The sequence below is a fragment of the Bison bison genome, unplaced genomic scaffold, assembly GCF_000754665.1.
Source record: "Bison bison bison isolate TAMUID 2011002044 unplaced genomic scaffold, Bison_UMD1.0 scf7180017864349, whole genome shotgun sequence".
Taxonomy (NCBI): domain Eukaryota; kingdom Metazoa; phylum Chordata; class Mammalia; order Artiodactyla; family Bovidae; genus Bison; species Bison bison.
The window spans coordinates 8,650,925-8,669,236 of NW_011494921.1; the positions used below are offsets into that span (position 1 = coordinate 8,650,925).

At 40.7% G+C, this 18,312-nt stretch overlaps 1 protein-coding gene across 1 annotated transcript in view; it reads left to right on the forward strand.

Annotated features, from left to right (window-relative positions):
• Positions 1 to 1,841: 1,841 nt before the first annotated feature.
• MBD2 (methyl-CpG binding domain protein 2) overlaps positions 1,842 to 18,312 on the forward strand; it is a 55,357-nt gene continuing 38,886 nt past the window's right edge. Inside the window, exon 1 of the mRNA XM_010854809.1 lies at positions 1,842 to 2,217. Within this exon, the coding sequence (XP_010853111.1) occupies positions 2,152 to 2,217 (66 nt within the window). The 5' untranslated portion in view covers positions 1,842 to 2,151. The remainder of the gene's footprint in view (positions 2,218 to 18,312) is intronic.

Genomic DNA, 18,312 nt, shown 5'->3' on the forward strand with positions numbered 1-18,312 from the left:
AATTATTTCTAACTGGGCTTGCAGAATCACAGATAACTTCACAGTTGCAGTGACATTCTACCTGGGCCTGGAGGATTTAATAGTTTTATGATAGGCAGAATATTGCTTATGTTCACCCTTCCTCCTGGAAAGACATAGCTGGAAGTCAAAGGTACATGGCATATTTTTGGTGTTGTTGAGTTTAGAATGTGGGTGTCTTGACGTCTGGTAGGAAAAAGTCAGGAAAAAGTACTTGATCAGTTGGAAGGCTTTTGATGTTTTACCAAGAAGGCCAATCTGTTGTGCCAGCATTGAAGAGTCTCTGAATATTTAGAACTTGGTACTGGCCATGTGGGCTGAGGGATGGCGCCCTGAACACTATTTGTGGTCTTATAGCCGAAAGATGAATTGCTGGGTAGACAGTGATGCTGCGACAGATGATGCTCCAGAGGATCAGGTTTGGGGGTGAAGTTTGCAGTGGCCAGAGGTGATTCAGATTTAGACAGTATTGAGGGTTGTGTGCTCTTTTATTCCGTGATCCTGACCATGTCTGGAGATCTGGCCCAGAATGGGAGTTGAAGTTCATTTACACATAACTGTGTATTCTCTCCTCTGCTGTGTTCTGGTTGCTCCTTGCTTCCTTCTATTCTGTTACGTACTGGTCTTAACTGGTTGTTATCTTCATCTGTGGGCTGAATTCTATACCTTGAATTGTGTTTCAGGAATAGCCACGTCATGTGATTGTGGAAAAAGAACGTTGATACGATCTTCAGCTGTCTTGAGGTCTGTGGTGGCTGGTGGAGTGTGTGGCAGACTGGGGTGTGTTGCTTCTGACGTGACCCCGAGAGAAGTTTTTGCTATTCCAGGGAAATGTAAATTGCTTGGTTTTCCAGCCTTTTCTCTTTTGTCTCTGGATTGAATTATTTTTCTTTTATTGTGGTCAGTTGGAGCAAGGTTAAGTTCTCAATATGACATGTTGGCTTTTTTGAAAGGTTTTCTAGAATTCTCACAATTCTCTTCTGGTGCCATAGCTCACTGAAGTTTATTCTAGCACATTTTGGTTCAGACAGTTTATTAGATAAGACTTTGGGGCGTTCTTCCTCTGAATTTTTTCTTACAGTTCAGTGCCACATGGGAAATTTTTTTGTTTTTGTTTTAGGAAAGATTAGTTTAGTTCAAGCCTCTGTATAATTCTGGCACTTTTGTAATATTCCAGCTTTGACAGTTTTTCTTACAAAAAGTAAGTTATTCTTGATACACTTCTCTCAGATAGGAGTTAGGCTAACAAAAGTCATGTCAGCATCATACAAACACATTAGCAAATATTTACCTTAGTTTTTCTCCTTTTAGTAACATTAGGGAGCATTTATTATTGTCAGAATTCAGTTTTTTTTTTTCCCTGTTGTGCTTTGAGTTCAAATCGGTAGCCCAAAGGTTATATGGATTACAGGTGGTGTGTGTGTGTGTGTGGTGTGTGTGTGGTGTGTGTGTGTTTGGCTGTGCTCCATGGCTTGTGGGATCTTGGGTCCTCTACCAGGGATGGAACCTTCCCGTGCGGTGGAAGCATGGAGTTTTAACCGCTGGACCACCAGGGAAGTCCCTAAGTGTGCTTTTAACAGGAATTGTTGACATCAGAACAATTTGTTTTGAAGTTCTTTCTAGTTACTCTTGGCATTGTGTACATGTAATACAGGAAAAAAAGCATTTCGAAAATCAGTCTGGAAAATGGGTGAAATAGGAGCCATTTGCAGTGTGTGCCCTGCATGCTCTTTGGGTTGGCGTTCTGTCAGTGGCTGCTGGGTGAGTGGCCAGCAGGATAACCAGTATTCACATCTGCTGTGTGTTCCAGCAGTGTGTCTAGGGGTGGGATGGTAGGTGGCAGACTCACTGTCTCTTTCTTTAGGAAGTTAAGATGTTCCTTTAAAACTTTTAATATTTCTTTGGAAAAAAATAAACATTGTAAAGCCATGATGTGATACTAATTGGGAGCAGAAAGGCAGGCATGAAGAAAAGGTTTAGGTAGTGATCTGGGGTATATATTGTTGCCTTTTGTACAATTAATGTTATCTTTCTTCTAGTCCGAGTGGTAAGAAGTTCAGAAGCAAACCTCAGTTGGCAAGGTATCTGGGAAATACTGTTGACCTCAGCAGTTTTGACTTCAGAACTGGAAAGATGATGCCTAGTAAATTACAGAAGAACAAACAGAGACTGCGGAATGATCCTCTCAATCAGAATAAGGTGGGTTAATCAGATGGGTGCTGTTTCAGAAGCTCTCCCCAGAGTCTCTTGCGTTGTTCTGTGCACTGGAGTTTTGGTTGTCTGAATACCCCAGTTTTGTTTTTTGTTTTTGTTTTTGTTTTTCCCCTTCCTTCTCCCCCCTGCAAAACAATTTAACTTAATAAATCTGATTAATTTTCTGGTAGTTGGCTTACAAAGAGAGAGAGCCTAAGTAATGATGTTGAAAACAACATTTCAGTATCTCCCTAGGCCAATGTATATCATACTCTGGGCCCATTGGGACTGTTGACAAAAAATTCTCTGTTGATATTGTCTCCTTTTTGCCCCCCGTTAAAATAGTTCGTGTTGCCCATAAAGAGGCAAAATTTTATTGTGGTGCAAGTACCCTTACCACATAGTTTATTTATATGTCCCTGTTAATTTTCAGGATTAGGATTTGAGAAAGAACAGTTTTTATTTTGACTTTTCGATGGTATTGAAGAATAATATTCCTTTAGGAGTAATATTCACATTCTAATACTGTGATTGGAGATTTTTCCATTAGCTTTTACCCTTAGTGAGTTGCTTAGTTGATGATATATAAGAATTTACATGAGTAGCATTTGAATTATGCTAATTTAATTGTATTAAAGCCCCCAATATCTTTACAAAGAAAGTGCCCACCTCCCCCTGTTCCCCAAAGAACTAATCTTATACCCTCCCCCCACCCAGTTTTTTTTCCTCTAAATTTCAGAGAAACACGTGTTACGTGTGTTACCACACGATTGTCTCACACTGGCCGTGAAAGCGGTGGAGGGAAAAGGAAGGACTTTCTTTCTAGGATGTGACTGGTGTGGGCGTGCGTGCCCCCTGGGAGCGCTGTGTTCGCTTGAGGACCGGGAGCCCACGTGTCGCAGGGCGGGCCGTGGGTCCAGGCAGTCATGCGCTCATGCTCTGGCTCTGCCTCTTCCTCGCTCACAGTCACTGGCACCTTGATTAACCTCTGATGGCCTCAGGTTTCTCATCTGTAAACTTAGGATCATAAAAGCTTTCCCTTAGCGTTGATGTGAGCAGTAAACAGGAGTTTCCGTGAAGTCACCTAGCGTGTTCTTTTCCTTTTCCCGTTATAGCTTCCTGAGCACCAAGCTGCCTCAGTGAACAGTGTCGCCTGGTGGCCCGGATGGGAAACTTTCTGACCCAGCCTCCCTCCTCGCCTTTTACTTTTTCTGGAGAATATGGGGTCTCTGCTTTATATCCCTCTTTTTTTCAGAATTTAGCTTAATAGTTTTTTGTTTTTTTAAACAACAGCTTGATTTCCAAGAGCATCGTGTGGAGGTGAGAATGCACTTGTCCTCACGTACTGTGTTAGTTACCTGGCCCGGTTTCCAAAGTGGTGTTGGCAGGTCCCTCGTTTAGAGAGGCAGAGCTGGAAAGGGATGCTTTGAATTGCCTCCGAGTTGCCCACCTAACTATGGTGTCGATGGTTCTGAAGGTGTTCAGGGTAGTGGTAGGAGTAGAGGGTGCTCAAGTTAGGACCTTGAGTGCAACTAGGGTCATTAGTAACTAGGTCACTAGTGTAACTAGGGGTGAAGCTGTGTGATTTCAGCTTAAGAAAACCTTGATTCTGGGTTTATTTTGCTTTTTAAATATAAGAGGAAAATTAAGATATATTTTTCTGAAACTGCCCCTTTAAAGCTCTAAACAGTCCTGGACATCTTTTGAAGGGGCTAAAATATTTATGAAATGAACGGAATGCTTCCAAAGCACCCCGTTGTTAGCAGAATCACAGTTGAGCTACGCTCAGTGTAATATGAAGATACACCTCCTGCTAGGTATGGTTCACTACAAACCTAAAACTAATTCATCTCTAGTTTGTGTGCACCTTTCCGCTCTAGCTGCGCTGGACTGCTCGTCATCCTGCACCGTGGCATGTGCTTTCAAGACTCTGCTTGCTCATGTGCTGTTTCCTCTGCTTGGAATGTGCTTCCCCCCTTCCCCTCCATCTGGTGACCTGCTCCTCATCCAAGGCCCAGCTCCATTGTCTCCGTCTCTGTGAAGCCTGCCCTGCACCCTCGCCCGGAGCCAGGCCCTCCTCCCGTAGGCCTCCCGGTGCTTGGCCACGAGGCCTTGGCTGTCGGTCTGCGGCAGCTAGACTGTGAGCTCCGCGAGGGCGAGGCCCGTGTCTCGTGTTGCTTTGTTTTGGTGTATATACATAATCCAAAGCCTGGCACACGGTAGGTACTTAATGAATGTTTGCTGAATGTTTATTTTTCACATCATTCCAGAAGTTTATAGTGGCCATAAATGTTGATTGAATCAATTAATACACCATACGGATTTTGGAAATGCCTTTTGTTATCGTTTTCGGAAAGTGCTCTGTCTGAATTTTGGGGCCCTGATCTTATTTTTGCATCTGATTTTATTTTAATTAAGACAGAAAATGGAGTTTTTCCTTTTTTTCTAAGTAAGTTCCCTTTTGGAGTAACACCAACATTAAATATCTCTATAAAGCAGAAAACATATTTGTGGGTAATTAATAGTAACTATACCAGGTCTTTCTAAAGTAATAATGCAGTATAGAGAAAGTTGAGAGATACAGAGATTAAAAGAGATTTAAACAGGAATCTGAGGTAGAGTTTGGCTTTGAAGTCAGATTGTGAAACTGGCTGAAGTTCATTAATTACATTAATATTTTTTAATATTCACTAGTTTTATTTTTTAGATTCCACATATAAATGATATGTGGAACAGTTTTTGTTTGTCTCACTTCTTTAACTTAGCATAATGCCCTCCAGATACATCTATATTGTTGCAGTGCCAAAATTTCATTCTTTTCTTTTTAATTTTTTTTTTTTTTGTGGCTGCGTAGTATTCTGGAGGGTGTGTGGTGTGTATGGTGTGTGTGTCTATCTATGTGTACATTTATATATCAGATCTTCTTTCTCCATTTATCTGTTGATAGACACTTAGGTTGCTCCCATGTCTTGCTTACTGTAAATAATGCTGCTGTGACCATTGAGGTGCATGTATCTTTTCAAATTAGTGCTTTTATTTTCTTCAGCTACATACTCCGGAATGGGATATTTTTTAAAGACTCTATATTGAAAAAATGAGAAATGTAAAGAACAATATAAACTTTGAATTATAAGCAATACAATTATAAACAGTATAAATTATAGTTTATATTGACTGGTATATTGATTTTAGTATATCTTTTGTATCAGAGGGGAATTTACTGAGTGAATATCTTCAAGTATGTTTGGAAAGATACCTTTTGAAGAACTTTAAAAATGCTTTTTAATTCTTCTAGGATTGGTGGGTACGGTAGAGTGGAGATTGTCTTTCAGTTGGTATTTACTAAGGCTTTTGCAGTACCTCTTCCTGTTTGTCTCAAACTCAGTCTCAAACTCACTCTGGAAATCTGTTCCATTCTAGATTACATTGTACCTTATTGATTTTCTTGCCACTCTCATAATTATTTCTAGCCCCTGCTTCCATCTCTTTAGTTGATAAAGTCAAATTAAAATAACCAGTTTGTTACTGAACATAGTCCCTTTGGCTAATGGAAGAAGACTAGAGAGTGATTTGGAAGTCATCAGCCTCGAGCTGGTGTTTTGAAGTCCTGAGTGGCTTCCTCGGAGCTCACTCAAGGGTGGGGTCGAGGAGGCAGCACTGTGGGTGGCGGTTTCTGTGACGATGGAGCTGTTTCGGCCACCAGCCACACGTGGCTGCTGAGTGCTTGAAAGGTGCCTAGTGTGGTTGACTAACTGAACTTGTAGTTTTATTTAGTTAAGTTTAAATAGCCACATGTGCCTAGTGGCTACCATATTGGACTGCATGGTTCTGGAGTGTGCCTCTTAAAAATGATTTTTGCTTTAAAATCTAAATACTGTTTAGGTGTTTATGCAGGCTTTGTTTTTCCGAAGAGATGTTTCAAGGTTTTAAGAGATAACGATCCTTAACCTTTTAAGAAGGAAGTTAATTTCTTAAGATACTTAGAGAACAGTCTTAAGATTGGATAGAGAAGAGTATGGTGATCCTCAGTGCGTGATATATTTAAAGAACTTCAGTAGCTTAGTTTTCCTGCTAGAAATTTATTTTAATGTTTCAGATGTGTAAATATTAAACTGAATTCTGAAACATTTATGAGTTAAATCTACAAAACTAGTAAAATTCAACTTCCCTAACGTTAATGTGACATATGTTTTACAGCTGGCTCACTCAACAATATGGATCTGGTATAGAACAAATTATATTTCAGCCTGACTTGTCAATGCTGCTAATACCTTGGAAAGACTCAGTTCTTTCATCATATTTCTCTAGTCACACAAATTGGATGTATTTGGTAATAAAGAGCATTATGGTCCCTTGAAGGAATTAATTGTATAAGTCTGCCATTATTTCTTCTCATGAATTACCTTGGTTTATGGTAGTATACTGGGCTTCCCTGATCGTTCAGTGGGTAAAGAATTTGCCTGCCAAGGAGGAGACACAGGTTCAATCCCTGGGTCAGGAATATCCCCAGGAGAAGGAAATGACAACCCACTCCAGTATTCTTGCCTAGGAAGTCCCACAGACAGAGGATCCTGGCAGGCTACAGCCCGTGGGGTTGCAGAGTCAGGCACGACTGAGCGACTGAGCGTGCGTGTAGTCTACTCCTGTGGCTGTGACCACAGTTTGGATTCTGTGTGGCCCCGTCCCAAGTGCTCAATCAAATCATCCAGCAGGTGATTTGCTCTAATTATCTTCAGCAAAATAATAATAGCAAATTCTTGAAGAGAGCTAATATTTCTTGGGGACAGTAGCGTTGCACATTGAAAACTTCAGTGAGTTGATGGTCGTGGTGGGAATCAGATTGGGTGTCGGATGTAGAATGGGTACCATTTGGGAAAAGTGGGGTCTGGAAGCAGGAAGAGCAGTTAGAGCAGTTTAGTCTAGAGAAGCAATGAGGGCCTGGACTAACACTGTAGCCTGGAGGTATAAAGAGGTGAGACTCAATCAAGACAAGTTAGTAGCTGAGTCCCTGATGATTGTAGAGCATGGGAACTGCTGATGCCTACTCCAGTTCTGGGGTGAGTCCCTTGGGACAGTGGTCAGGGGGGAATAGGGCAGGAAGAACAAGTTTGGGGAGAGGGTAGGTAAGGAAGACTGAGTCAAAATACTCTTATTTCTTGGACTCTGAAAGACCTCGTGGACTTCCAGGGATTCCCGGGTCACGCTATGAGAACTCCTGTCATAGTGGTTTGCGAAACATTGACATTGCCCAGTGTAGGGGCAGATAGAGAAGTATACTTTGTAGTGTTCACTGGATTTTCAAATAAGTTACCTGATGACTTAGATATAACCAGCATCAGAGGGGTAGAAGGACCAGGAGTCATATTTAGAATGCCAGAAACTTCCTGGGAAACCAGAAATTATGAGCAAAGATGTAGCCTGCCATTGTAAAAGTTGTAAATTTTTTCACTTAATCTTACTTGATTACGACCTGCACACATGGTGGAAAGGATATTCTGTGAGACGCATCTCCCTCCTCTCCGAGTCTCTCAGGCTCAGCCTCTTCCCTAGAGCAATTACTGTCAGCCAGTTTGTTTGTGCACCCTTTCAGAGCTTCTGTGGACTTCGGGAGCGTGTATACATACGTGCATTTCTGCCTCCGTCCTCGTAAAATGGTTAGACTGCTCTCGCGAAGTTTGAATGAGAGACGGAGCAAAGAGGACAGCGTTTGGAAAAGAAGGCACGATCATGGAACATTATCATTGTTGTTGTTTTTCCTTAAAAGATGAAAGAGGCCAGCTTGGAACTAGTAGAGCCAGGAAGATGTCTAACCTGAGAGCCCACATTTCAGGATGCTCTCCAGGAACCTTTGAAATGTGTATAATATAATGTGTATAATTGTTTTTTCCTAAGGAGAAAGTAATCTTTACCAGTTTCTCAAAGGAGAATGTAATTGAAAAAGTTAACTACTGTTTTACAACAGGAGAGGGAGCAAGGCTTTGGCAAAAAGTGTTAAGGATCAGCTCACTTGCTGTAGCTCACATTAGACCTTTGTTTAACTGATGAGGAATTTTTTCAGTTATTGAAGTAGCACCTTAGTGGGGTGATTTATTTCAGAACTAAGGACCCCGTTGTCAACTAAAGGGCCCTGTGATAGGATCAGTCTGATTACCAGCTCCTGGTATTGTGGTAACATCTACAAGTTGGCTTCCACCTTCCTAGTATCTTTCCATCTAAACTGAAGACAGAGATCCCATTCCTTCCGTAAAACATTCCTGGCTGATAGAAAGGTAGCTGAAATCTTTTCCAAAGATGCTGGTGCTGTTTTCATCATTTATTAAGCCTTGTGGAACAGAGTGGCTTCTGGTCTCTCTGTTGGACACGTTGGGGGTGGAAAGGGGAGAGAGTAGATCACAGATGCCGAATCCAGCATTTCTAGGCCTTGACGTCCTTACAGGGGATCACCTCACTTGAGTGTGGGGCGCCCTTAAGTACAGGTTTTGTTCAGTTGAAAGAAACGGACAAAAGCAGAAGTGAGGAGCGAGTAGCTGTTACAATGGTACAGTGAGGAATAATGATGGTCTAGACATACATGCTGGAGAAGGTGATGCCACCCCACTCCAGTACTCTTGCCTGGAAAATCCCAGGGACCGAGGAGCCTGGTAGGCTGCAGTCCATGGGGTCGCTAAGAGTCACACATGACTGAGCGACTTCACTTTCACTTTTCACTTTCATGCATTGGAGAAGGAAATGGCAACCCACTCCAGTGTTCTTTCCTGGAGAATCCCAGGGACGGGGGTGCCTGGTGGGCTGCCGTCTATGGGGTTGCACAGAGTTGGACACGACTGAAGCGACTTAGCAGCAGCAGCAGACATACGTGGTGATAGAGGTGAAGGGATCCTGGTCTTGTTCTAAATATGGGATTGACAGAATTCACTAATGAACTGGGTGTGAAAGAGAGTACTCAAGTGTGAGCCCTTAGATTTTAGGTAGATTGAGTGACTAGGTGAATGGGGTTGCCATCTACTGAGATCACCTTAGGAAAGAATTTATATGGGTGAATACAATGAATTCAACTTTGAGTGGCCAGAGTTTGAGATGCTTATTAAACATCCAAATGGATTTGTCATGTCATGTATAGACTGATTGAGAGGTCTGAGCTGGAAAGTCATTAGGTAGAAAGTTACGTAGGTAGTTTTTCAAGTAATGGGCCTGGAGCTTATAGACAGAAGGATCCAGAATGAAGCTCTGAGAAAATCCAGTGATTAAAATTGAAATAGAGTAGAAGGAATCAGCAAAGTGGATTGTGAAAGGTAGGAGAGACACGGGAGAGGAGAATGTTTCAAAAAGGAGAATGGTCAGGTATATTGATTGCCACTGAAACGTTGAATGGAGGAAGACAGAAATTTCCATTGAGTTTGGCAGCAGGAACGTCATTAATAACCTTGATACCAGTGGTTTGGGGGGAAAGAGAAGCCAGGTTGGATTGGGTTGAAAGGGAATGAGAGTTAAAATTGCTCATGGTGGACAATTCTTTCAGTAAATTTTCTTGACTAGGAAGGAGAATCACTAGATGGTAAATGAAAGGGATGCTGATTCGGTGAATTTCCCATTTTAAATACTGTGGAAAGGTAAGAATGGGGCCTGTTGCACCAGTGGAAAACCACAGAAGTTTAAGAGCGTTGACAGTGTAGGGATGGACCATGGAGTCTGTACTAGGTGGGGAGGGACGTGGAAGAGGTTTTAAAGAGTAAGAAAACAGTCAGCCAATGGGCAGGGAACATTGATGGGTTCAAAGAACCTGGAGGGCAGTCGTCAGTGAGTTATAAGGGCAGGAAGTAGAAATTGGAAGGTTGGATGCTTGCCTGAGATATTGGACACTGTATAGTTACCAGAGTAGACAAGCTTGTGCCTGTAATGTTAGGTGGGTGAGGCTGGGTAGAACAGGTCAGAGGACTCAGGATGTTGGGTGGATTATCCATGTGGGTATTGAGGCCTCTACGAATGAGGACTAAGAGCTGGGTTGGGGAAGAAAACATGAAACAGAAACTAAAGTCTTCAGCGAGTAAAGGAGAAATCAGGGAGGAGGGTAGAAAGTCATACAGTCAGACCCTATGAGCTTCAGGGGAGCTCTGCTTTTTGAAGGAGGAAAAATAGAGAAATGATGTGAGAAAGTAATGGGGAGAAAGGAGGAAAGCAGAACCACTTACTGGGCCTTAGAAGTGTAGTTGTCAGAGAGGAAGAGGGGAAAAGCCTCTATCTGGAAGAACTTTAGGGGCATAGGATCTTTGAGGGATGGCAAGTTTAAGGAAGTCTAGGAACTGGAGAGAATGTTCAAAGAAAATATTGAGGATATAGGAGAGCCGCTCTGCTGACCAACTTCCCAAGAGTGTACAGGGCAAGGACTGGCAGGGGGAGTGATGGGTAAGGTTAGGGGTTGGTTTTCAAACTCAGCTGGTAAAGAATCCTCCTGCAATGTGGGAGACCTGGGTTCTATCCCTGGGTGGGGAAGGTGCCCTGGAGAAGGGAATGGCTACCCACTCCAGTATTCTGGCCTGGAGAATTCCAGGGACTGTATAGTCCATGGGGTGGCAAAGCGTCGGACACGGCTGAGCGACTTTCACTTGGTTTCGCTTGTCCATGACTAGCATTTTTAAGATACGAGACAATGGGATAGAAAACAGTGCACATCCCATTTAGTAAGGCTAAGTATTTTAGGTGATTTTTGTGATCTATACACCCTTGTGTGTACTGAGTCATGATTTAAAGTATATATTTCTACTCTTAGTTGAAGTCAAAAAGGTTTGAGGGCCACTGAACTACAGGGTGGACGTACAGAATATTATAGAGATGAGTACTGCGTGATGACGCATGATCTGGGGGGCCTGGCTGTTCGGTTATTATGAAGATAGGATGTGGGGTGTGATGGGATTCATTTTGATAATTGCTAGAGCAGAGTATGCAAACATTTGGAATATGATTGTCCTGATTTTTTAGAAAGGAGGTGTGTGTACCTCTGCCAGATAAGTATTATGAATGAACTTAGAAGCACTTTCTTAGGCAAGTAGGACTTGTTTGGATCTCTGAGCCCCCAAAGAACTGACTTTATTCCTGCCTTAGTTCTCAGCCCCCCTACACGCCTGATGTGTTACAGGACTACTCAGCGGAGTATGGGCTCCTTAAACAAGCACCTTTGCTCAGCTTCCTGAGAGAACAGTTTTACCATTTGGGGCAGGCTGAATTCTCAGTAAAGTTTTTGGAATCCAAAGTTGATTAGCTCCGTTTATCTCCTTGTTGTCATTTAGTCGCTCAGTCGTGTCTGACTCTTTGCGACCCCATGAACTATAGCCCACCAGGCTCCTCTGTCCATGTGATTTCCCAGGCAAGAATACTGGAGTGGGTGGCCATTTCCTTCTCCAGGGGATCTTCCTGACCCAGGATCGAACCCATATCTCCTGCTTGGCAGGCAGATTCTTTTATCACTGAGCCTATGGAAGCCCCTAGTTAATATTACCTGGTTTATCACCTAGTTAATATTATTCTTACAGGTTAAATTGTGTAACTCAATCAAGTGATTACCTGTCTCATCTCTGTTACTTAATCTGTTGACATCTTATTAATTGACCTTATATTTTGTCCCAAGGTTTTTATTTCCATACCAGTCTCCTCTGTCTAGAACCACTGCTAAATTTTAGGTTATTTTAATATACAGATGAGAAGTTGTTATAGCAAGTTATACTGAGGTGATCAAGTTTTCAGATCCATAATGAACATTTTTCCTGAACCATGGCTGTCTAAGAGCAGCATGGCATGCTTCTTGCCAACATACATAGATTGTTTTGATGTCTTAATCTCATCTTGGCATCTACTGGGTTATACATTGTTTGTACTCTTTATTTCCCATTATTTCATGATACAACATCACTCTAATTGACTTTGCCAAAAACACCATCTGAGGATTATTTTCCCATGGGATACTTTTGTAGGGCTGGCTATGTATCTATAAGCATAACTTCATGTTATATAGTAATTAATGGAACAAGTCTGGGGGTTATTTTACATTAGTAATCTTGAGGTATATAGTACAGATGATTATGTCTGATAATTTTGACATGGATGTTGTAGACCGCTTTGAATTAGTAGCTTCCACTTAACATAGCATGCATACGTTTAAGACTGACAGTGAGACTATTGAGGAATAAGGGCTGCATAACTTAAGATCTTACGTGTAACAGACCTTTTATGCATCATTTACTCCATAAAATTTTTTTTTAGCACATTCTGTGTGCACAGACATTATTTCAGATTCTAGAAATAATATAGAGGAAGATTCTGTGTTTGTGGAACTTATTATTCTAGTGTGATGACTAACATAATTTAAATATTAAATACTACACAGTTAATTAAGAGTGGTTGAGATTGACTTGGTGGCTGTGTTAGGCCAAATGATCAGAAGGGAATGATTTTTGGCCAAGAACTGAACGAGAAGATTCAGCTCTACAAAAACCAGAGGGTAAAGTGTTCTAAGCAGAGGGAATAGCCAGTGCAGAACCCTTAAGGCAGGATACGGTTAGCACGTGAAGACAGGTGGTAGGAGCCTGGAGGTCAGTGCGTGGGAGAGAGGTACTAGGTGAGAGCAAGGAAGCAGACAGACCTAGTTGCTGGACCTGGCCCACCAGGATGAGGAAGGATATAGGATGCTCTTGTGGACTTCATGTAGGGAGCAATATGATTTTTTTTTTTTGCTGCTGTGTGGAGAATGTACTATAGAGGTGCAGGAGTGGAAGTCAGGGGCCAGTTATAACAGGAGGCTATTTACCCAAGCTGGAATGATGGTGGCTTGGACAGTGCTCATTTAATGAATAATTAAAGAAGGAGTAGGATGTAGCAAGAGACACTGTAACTAAAGTTGACCTTTGAACAACACGTTTGAACTGTACGCATCCACATATATGCAAATTTTTTTTTTTATAGTAAATAACTGCAGTACTAGCGGTCAGCAGTTGGTTGAATCCATGGCTGCAAAACCACAGATCAAAGCTTTCTTTGTGTGAAGGGTTGATACTCCAAAGTCCCACGTTGTTCAAGGGCCATTCCAGAGAACTTCTAATTTTCTCATATGCAGAAATCTTCAGCTGAAAAATGAAGATAACTAAGAAGTTATTATAACTAACAGCACTGTTCCATTTTTTGGCTAATTTGAGCTAGGTGTTTAGATATGGGAGGGATAAAGATTTCTAGGAAGCAAACAGAGAACAGAACTTCAGCCACGTTAGCAGACAGACTTGTTGATGAGAGTAGTCTGTTCAGTATGAGTAGGTTTAGCTTGTTAAAAGTTAGTTCCTCAAAGATATCAGAGTGCACGGGACCTTCCGAGAGCTTCTGGGCTTGACCTTTGTGCTAATGATGAGAGTAGATGTAGAGACATAGTTGCCCGTGGTATGGTTTTGTCAACGTTTATTTTGGATGTTGGAGTTTCTGTCTGTGGTTGTCAGTGTCACTTAAGTTTTATAGGTCCTGCAGAGTTACCTGACTTTTAGACTCTATGTCAATGAGAGAATGAAGCCCTGCACAAAATGATTTGTGTGACTGTTTTTACAATTCTAAGGTTGTGTACTCAGCTTGGGCCAGCCCAGATGTAAAGGAGATGATGAATTCCATGCAGTGGAAGCCTTAGTTTGAGCAGAGCTGCTCTGTTTGAAACTCATTAGCCTTTAGCCATCAGTCCTTTTCTAAAGTTCCAAGTTACTTTTCAAACAAAATTCTTCAAAACTTGATTTCAGTGATGAATTTCAAACCGCTTCAATTAACTACATCCTTTTTTAATGAACTCAAAGTAGAGTCCACCCGTTTTATTATCTTCTACATATTCAATATTCCATTGATCTCCTTAAAAAGGTATTCTCTTATTTACAATATTACATGAAGTGGATTTTCCTTACAAAATCATAAATCTCAGATACATATTTTCTTTACTTTTTGCAAAAACCTTTTTGCAAAGTTGCACGACTTTGTCAATATACTAAAAACCACTGAATGTCAATATACTAAAACCCACTGAATTGTATAAAATGGTGGATTTTATGTTGAGTGAATCATATAAAAAAACTGAAGGACTGTAAAGCACTTTATTCTGTTGGCTTTTGACTTTTGTGGAAACGCATTGGCTACCATGTATATCCGGGAGCAAATCCAAAATTAGGTTTTGAAGATAATCTTGGTTCCCCCTAAAGCTCAGGCTCCTCTTTGCGTTACCCAGGAAGTGACTTTCCTTATGGGGAAGCTTAATAGGTTAAGGTTTTAAATTTCAATAGCATGTTCAATAAGATGCTGCTGTTGCTGCTGCTGCTGCTGCTAAGTCGCTTCAGTCGTGTCCAACTCTGTGTGACCCCATAGATGGCAGCCCACCACGCTCCCTCGTCCCTGGGATTCTCCAGGCAAGAACACTGGAGTGGGTTGCCATTTCCTTCTCCAATACATGAAAGTGAAAAGTGAAAGTGAAGTCGCTCAGTCGTGTCCGACTCTTCGCAACCCCATGGACTGCAGCCTACCAGGCTCCTCCGTCCATGGGATGTTCCAGGCAAGAGTACTGGAGTGGGTTGCCATTGCCTTCTCCAGATAACAGAGAGAGCTACTATTTATTCAGAGTTTATGTGCCAACATGACTATAAGCTATACCACTGTTTTGTCTCCTCGCTGCCCTGTGAGTGTAAGCTCTGAAGGATTTTGGTATTTGTGAATGACTATACACAGCACACGGTCTGTACCTGGCAGATAGTAGGCATTCAGTATTTGTTCAATAACTGACTTAGTGAAAGCTGCTTGAGCAGCAGCATCGCACATGCAGTATCTTGTTTGATTTTTGTAAGAATCTTAAGAGCAGTTACTGTATTTACCTCGTTTACAGATGAGGAAAGCGACTTTAGAAAAAGAAAGTCTTTGCTTCTCAAATTGGGACATGAATATCTCTTGGGGTATGCAAAACCACAGAATTAAGATGATACGTGGAAGTGTCCTGTTTTCTTTCTTTTCTCCATTTTAAAAATTGAAGTAGGTGGGGGTTTATCTATTTTCAAAAAAATTTAGAGGGTAGCAATGAAACAGTATTTGAACGGTACAGGTTAAAGACACGTGATCTGCATCACCGCTTTAGTTTTCCTCTTCTCTAGCATTGTGTGCTTAGTCGCTCAGTTGTGTCCGACTCTGCAACCCCATGGACTGTAGCCCGCCAGGCTCCTCTGTCCACGGGGATTCTCCAGGCAAGAATACTGGAGTGGGTGGCCGTTCCCTTCTCCAGGGGATCTTCCCAACCCAGGGACTGAACCCATGTCTCCACATTGCCTGCAGATTCTTTACCAGCTGAGCTGCCACAGAAACCCTTTCTAGGATTAACCACATTAAATCATTGAAAGGTTACACAGTAGTCAGGCCATGCTAGTTTAGTCCTTTTCAGAGTCATCTTCAGTGAGTTGTCCTTTAAATATGTTCTTGGCTTTTATGGAAGGTCACTGGAAAAAGAAAAAGCATTTGAAATCTGTTTAATATCTGTTGTGATGTTAAATGTCTATTTTTTTTCTAGATTTAACACCAGCTTTTGCTTTCCTCTTTAATTGGTATGCTTCCTCCTTTCTGAGTATGAAATCTACGTCCTTGAATGTTTCTTTTTTTGCCCACACCCCTAGAAAGTTCAGATCCACATCAGATGGTTAAGGCTAGAATCAGTCACTGTTAACCATTTCAAAAGGAAATTTGTTTCTCCTTGTCCTTGATTAAAATTAATTTTTATTGTATATTTGTTTTTTGAAGTTTTAAGAGCCATCTCAGATATTTATTAGAAAGATATAAAAGTTTAAAAAATTTTTAGAAAGTTTTATTTTTGTATTCATCCCAGGGGGGAAGAGAATAAACTGTCAACAATTATTTGAGTTATTTGAAAACTTCACAACTTAATATACACATTATTATAAAATACAGTGAACTTTTATTTGTGTGCTAGCCTGTGTACTGAGAAGATATATCGAAGATCAGAAACTGTTAGAATATGTGTTTCTGTCAGTTTAGTTTTATAATATAAGGAACTTTGTTTCACTTATTCCTTTATCGAAAGGGAATATTTCAAATACACGAATAGCTTTAATCTTGTCCGATTTGAAAAAAAGTACTTTAAAGGCAAAAAATAGTAGCAGTCCCTTTTCTGATCTGTTTATACAGTAAGGTTAAAATTTTGCTGTGATTTTCCAGACAACTTTCTATTCAATAATTCACATTTGCGTTTTTAGATTGTTATGTAGCAATACACAGATATATTAACCATGTTTTAGTATTGAACTCACACATGTGCAAGAGTCTCAAAAAGAATGCTAAAATAACCACCACTATAATGACCATTATTGTATCCACCAGTGTTTATGTGGGTATATTTCCTAAAACTACAAATGTTAGATTTTAATCTTTGGCAATATGGTGTTACAAAGAAATCGCTCTGCTTCTGTTATTGTTCAGTTTGGTCATCTTCATATATGCTTAATCCTTACTAGTTACTTGTGTTATTTCATTTTGTTCTTCTTTTTCATTTCCCTTGGTGTACCAGTGTTACTGGTTTCTAAGAACTTATTTATGACTGAGGATGTCATGCAGTACAAATGAAATACCATATTTTATTGCCATCAGTCTATTATAATGTTTTGTAATGTGTTTTGTATTTATATTAAAATATAATCATGTGTTTAAAAAAATGTTTGCTTTATAACTCCTAGGTTCATGGCAGATTGGTAGTTATTTAGGAAAACTCAGACAACTGGGTGTGAATTAACAGTGACTCTTTTGACAGTCCTCAGGAGAGAATGGTAATAAAATTTACTTTTTTTGTGACAGTTTCTGGGTAAACCAGTTAGTCCAGCTTCTCAGGTTATTTTACATGATACTATTGTAGAATATCTGGGTCAGGAAGAGCCCCTGGAGAAGGAAATGGCAACCCACTCCAGTACTCTTGCCTGGGAAATCCCATGGACAGAGGAGCCTGGTAGCCTACAGTCCATGGGGTTGCAAAGAGTCGGACACGACTGAGCGACTACTTTACTGTTGTAGAATAAAGAATTAATTAGTGAAAAATTCTTTCTTCAGGGCTTTCAGGCCAGTTTAAAAGAGAAAAAATAATAAAATATAAATAAGCTCAACAGAAGAGCAATGCTGCATACTCTTGAAAAATCTCGTTCCGCTCCCCTGGGCAGTAAGCTGTCATTGTCAGACAGTGACATTTTTTAACCAATAGATTAATTTTTTATTGTATCACAAACATAATGAAAAAAAAATTAGTCTTAGCATTGTAGCACCAGTAGTTTTACATGTTTCAGGCTTCCTTCCAGTCTGTGTGGATTCAGGATTTTATAGTTTTTTCCCTCTTATAGTTTTGAATAGTTTAAGCTAGTCTCTGCTTCCTCCAGTCATTCTTTGTAACAGAACCTTACAGGCTCGACTGTGTTTGTTCATATAAATAGTTGCTCTGTGTTTCTTTGTCTACTGATCCCATCTTTGTTCTAATACCAGCAGAGTATATTATTCTTTATTTAAGTACAGAAACGTTAAAACCAAGCAAGGTATTGTTTTGTGGTAGATACTGCCTATAACAAATTAGTGGCAGGAAGAGTTCTTTGTAAGCCATTATGTGTTAAGCGTCTTTTGGACTGAATACTGACTGATACAAGTTGGTTGGCTTCACTTAGGGTCTTAGAATGCTCTTGATGTCATAAATCAGAGGGATCCAAACCTTCTGCACATCACAGAATTACCAAGAGAGTTTTAAAACTACACATTCCTGGGCCTCACACTCTTTAGAGATGGAATCCTAAGTAGTTATTTTGCAGCCTGTTGGCCAAGTTTCCACACCTGTAAATCAAGTTTAAAAAAAAAAAAAAAACCATAAAGATAAGAAAATGAAATGCCTGGGAAGTGGTATTGTTAGAGTTTTTTAAGATGAATGTGCCTCTTAAAGGTAAGCACATATGTTGGAAGAAAAGTGAATGAGAGAAAGGAATGACCAGCATGCCCAGCGTGTACAGAAGAGCAGTGTGCGTGGGGTGGGATTGGGGGGGCGAGTGCAGACTCATTGAATAGGGCACCCAA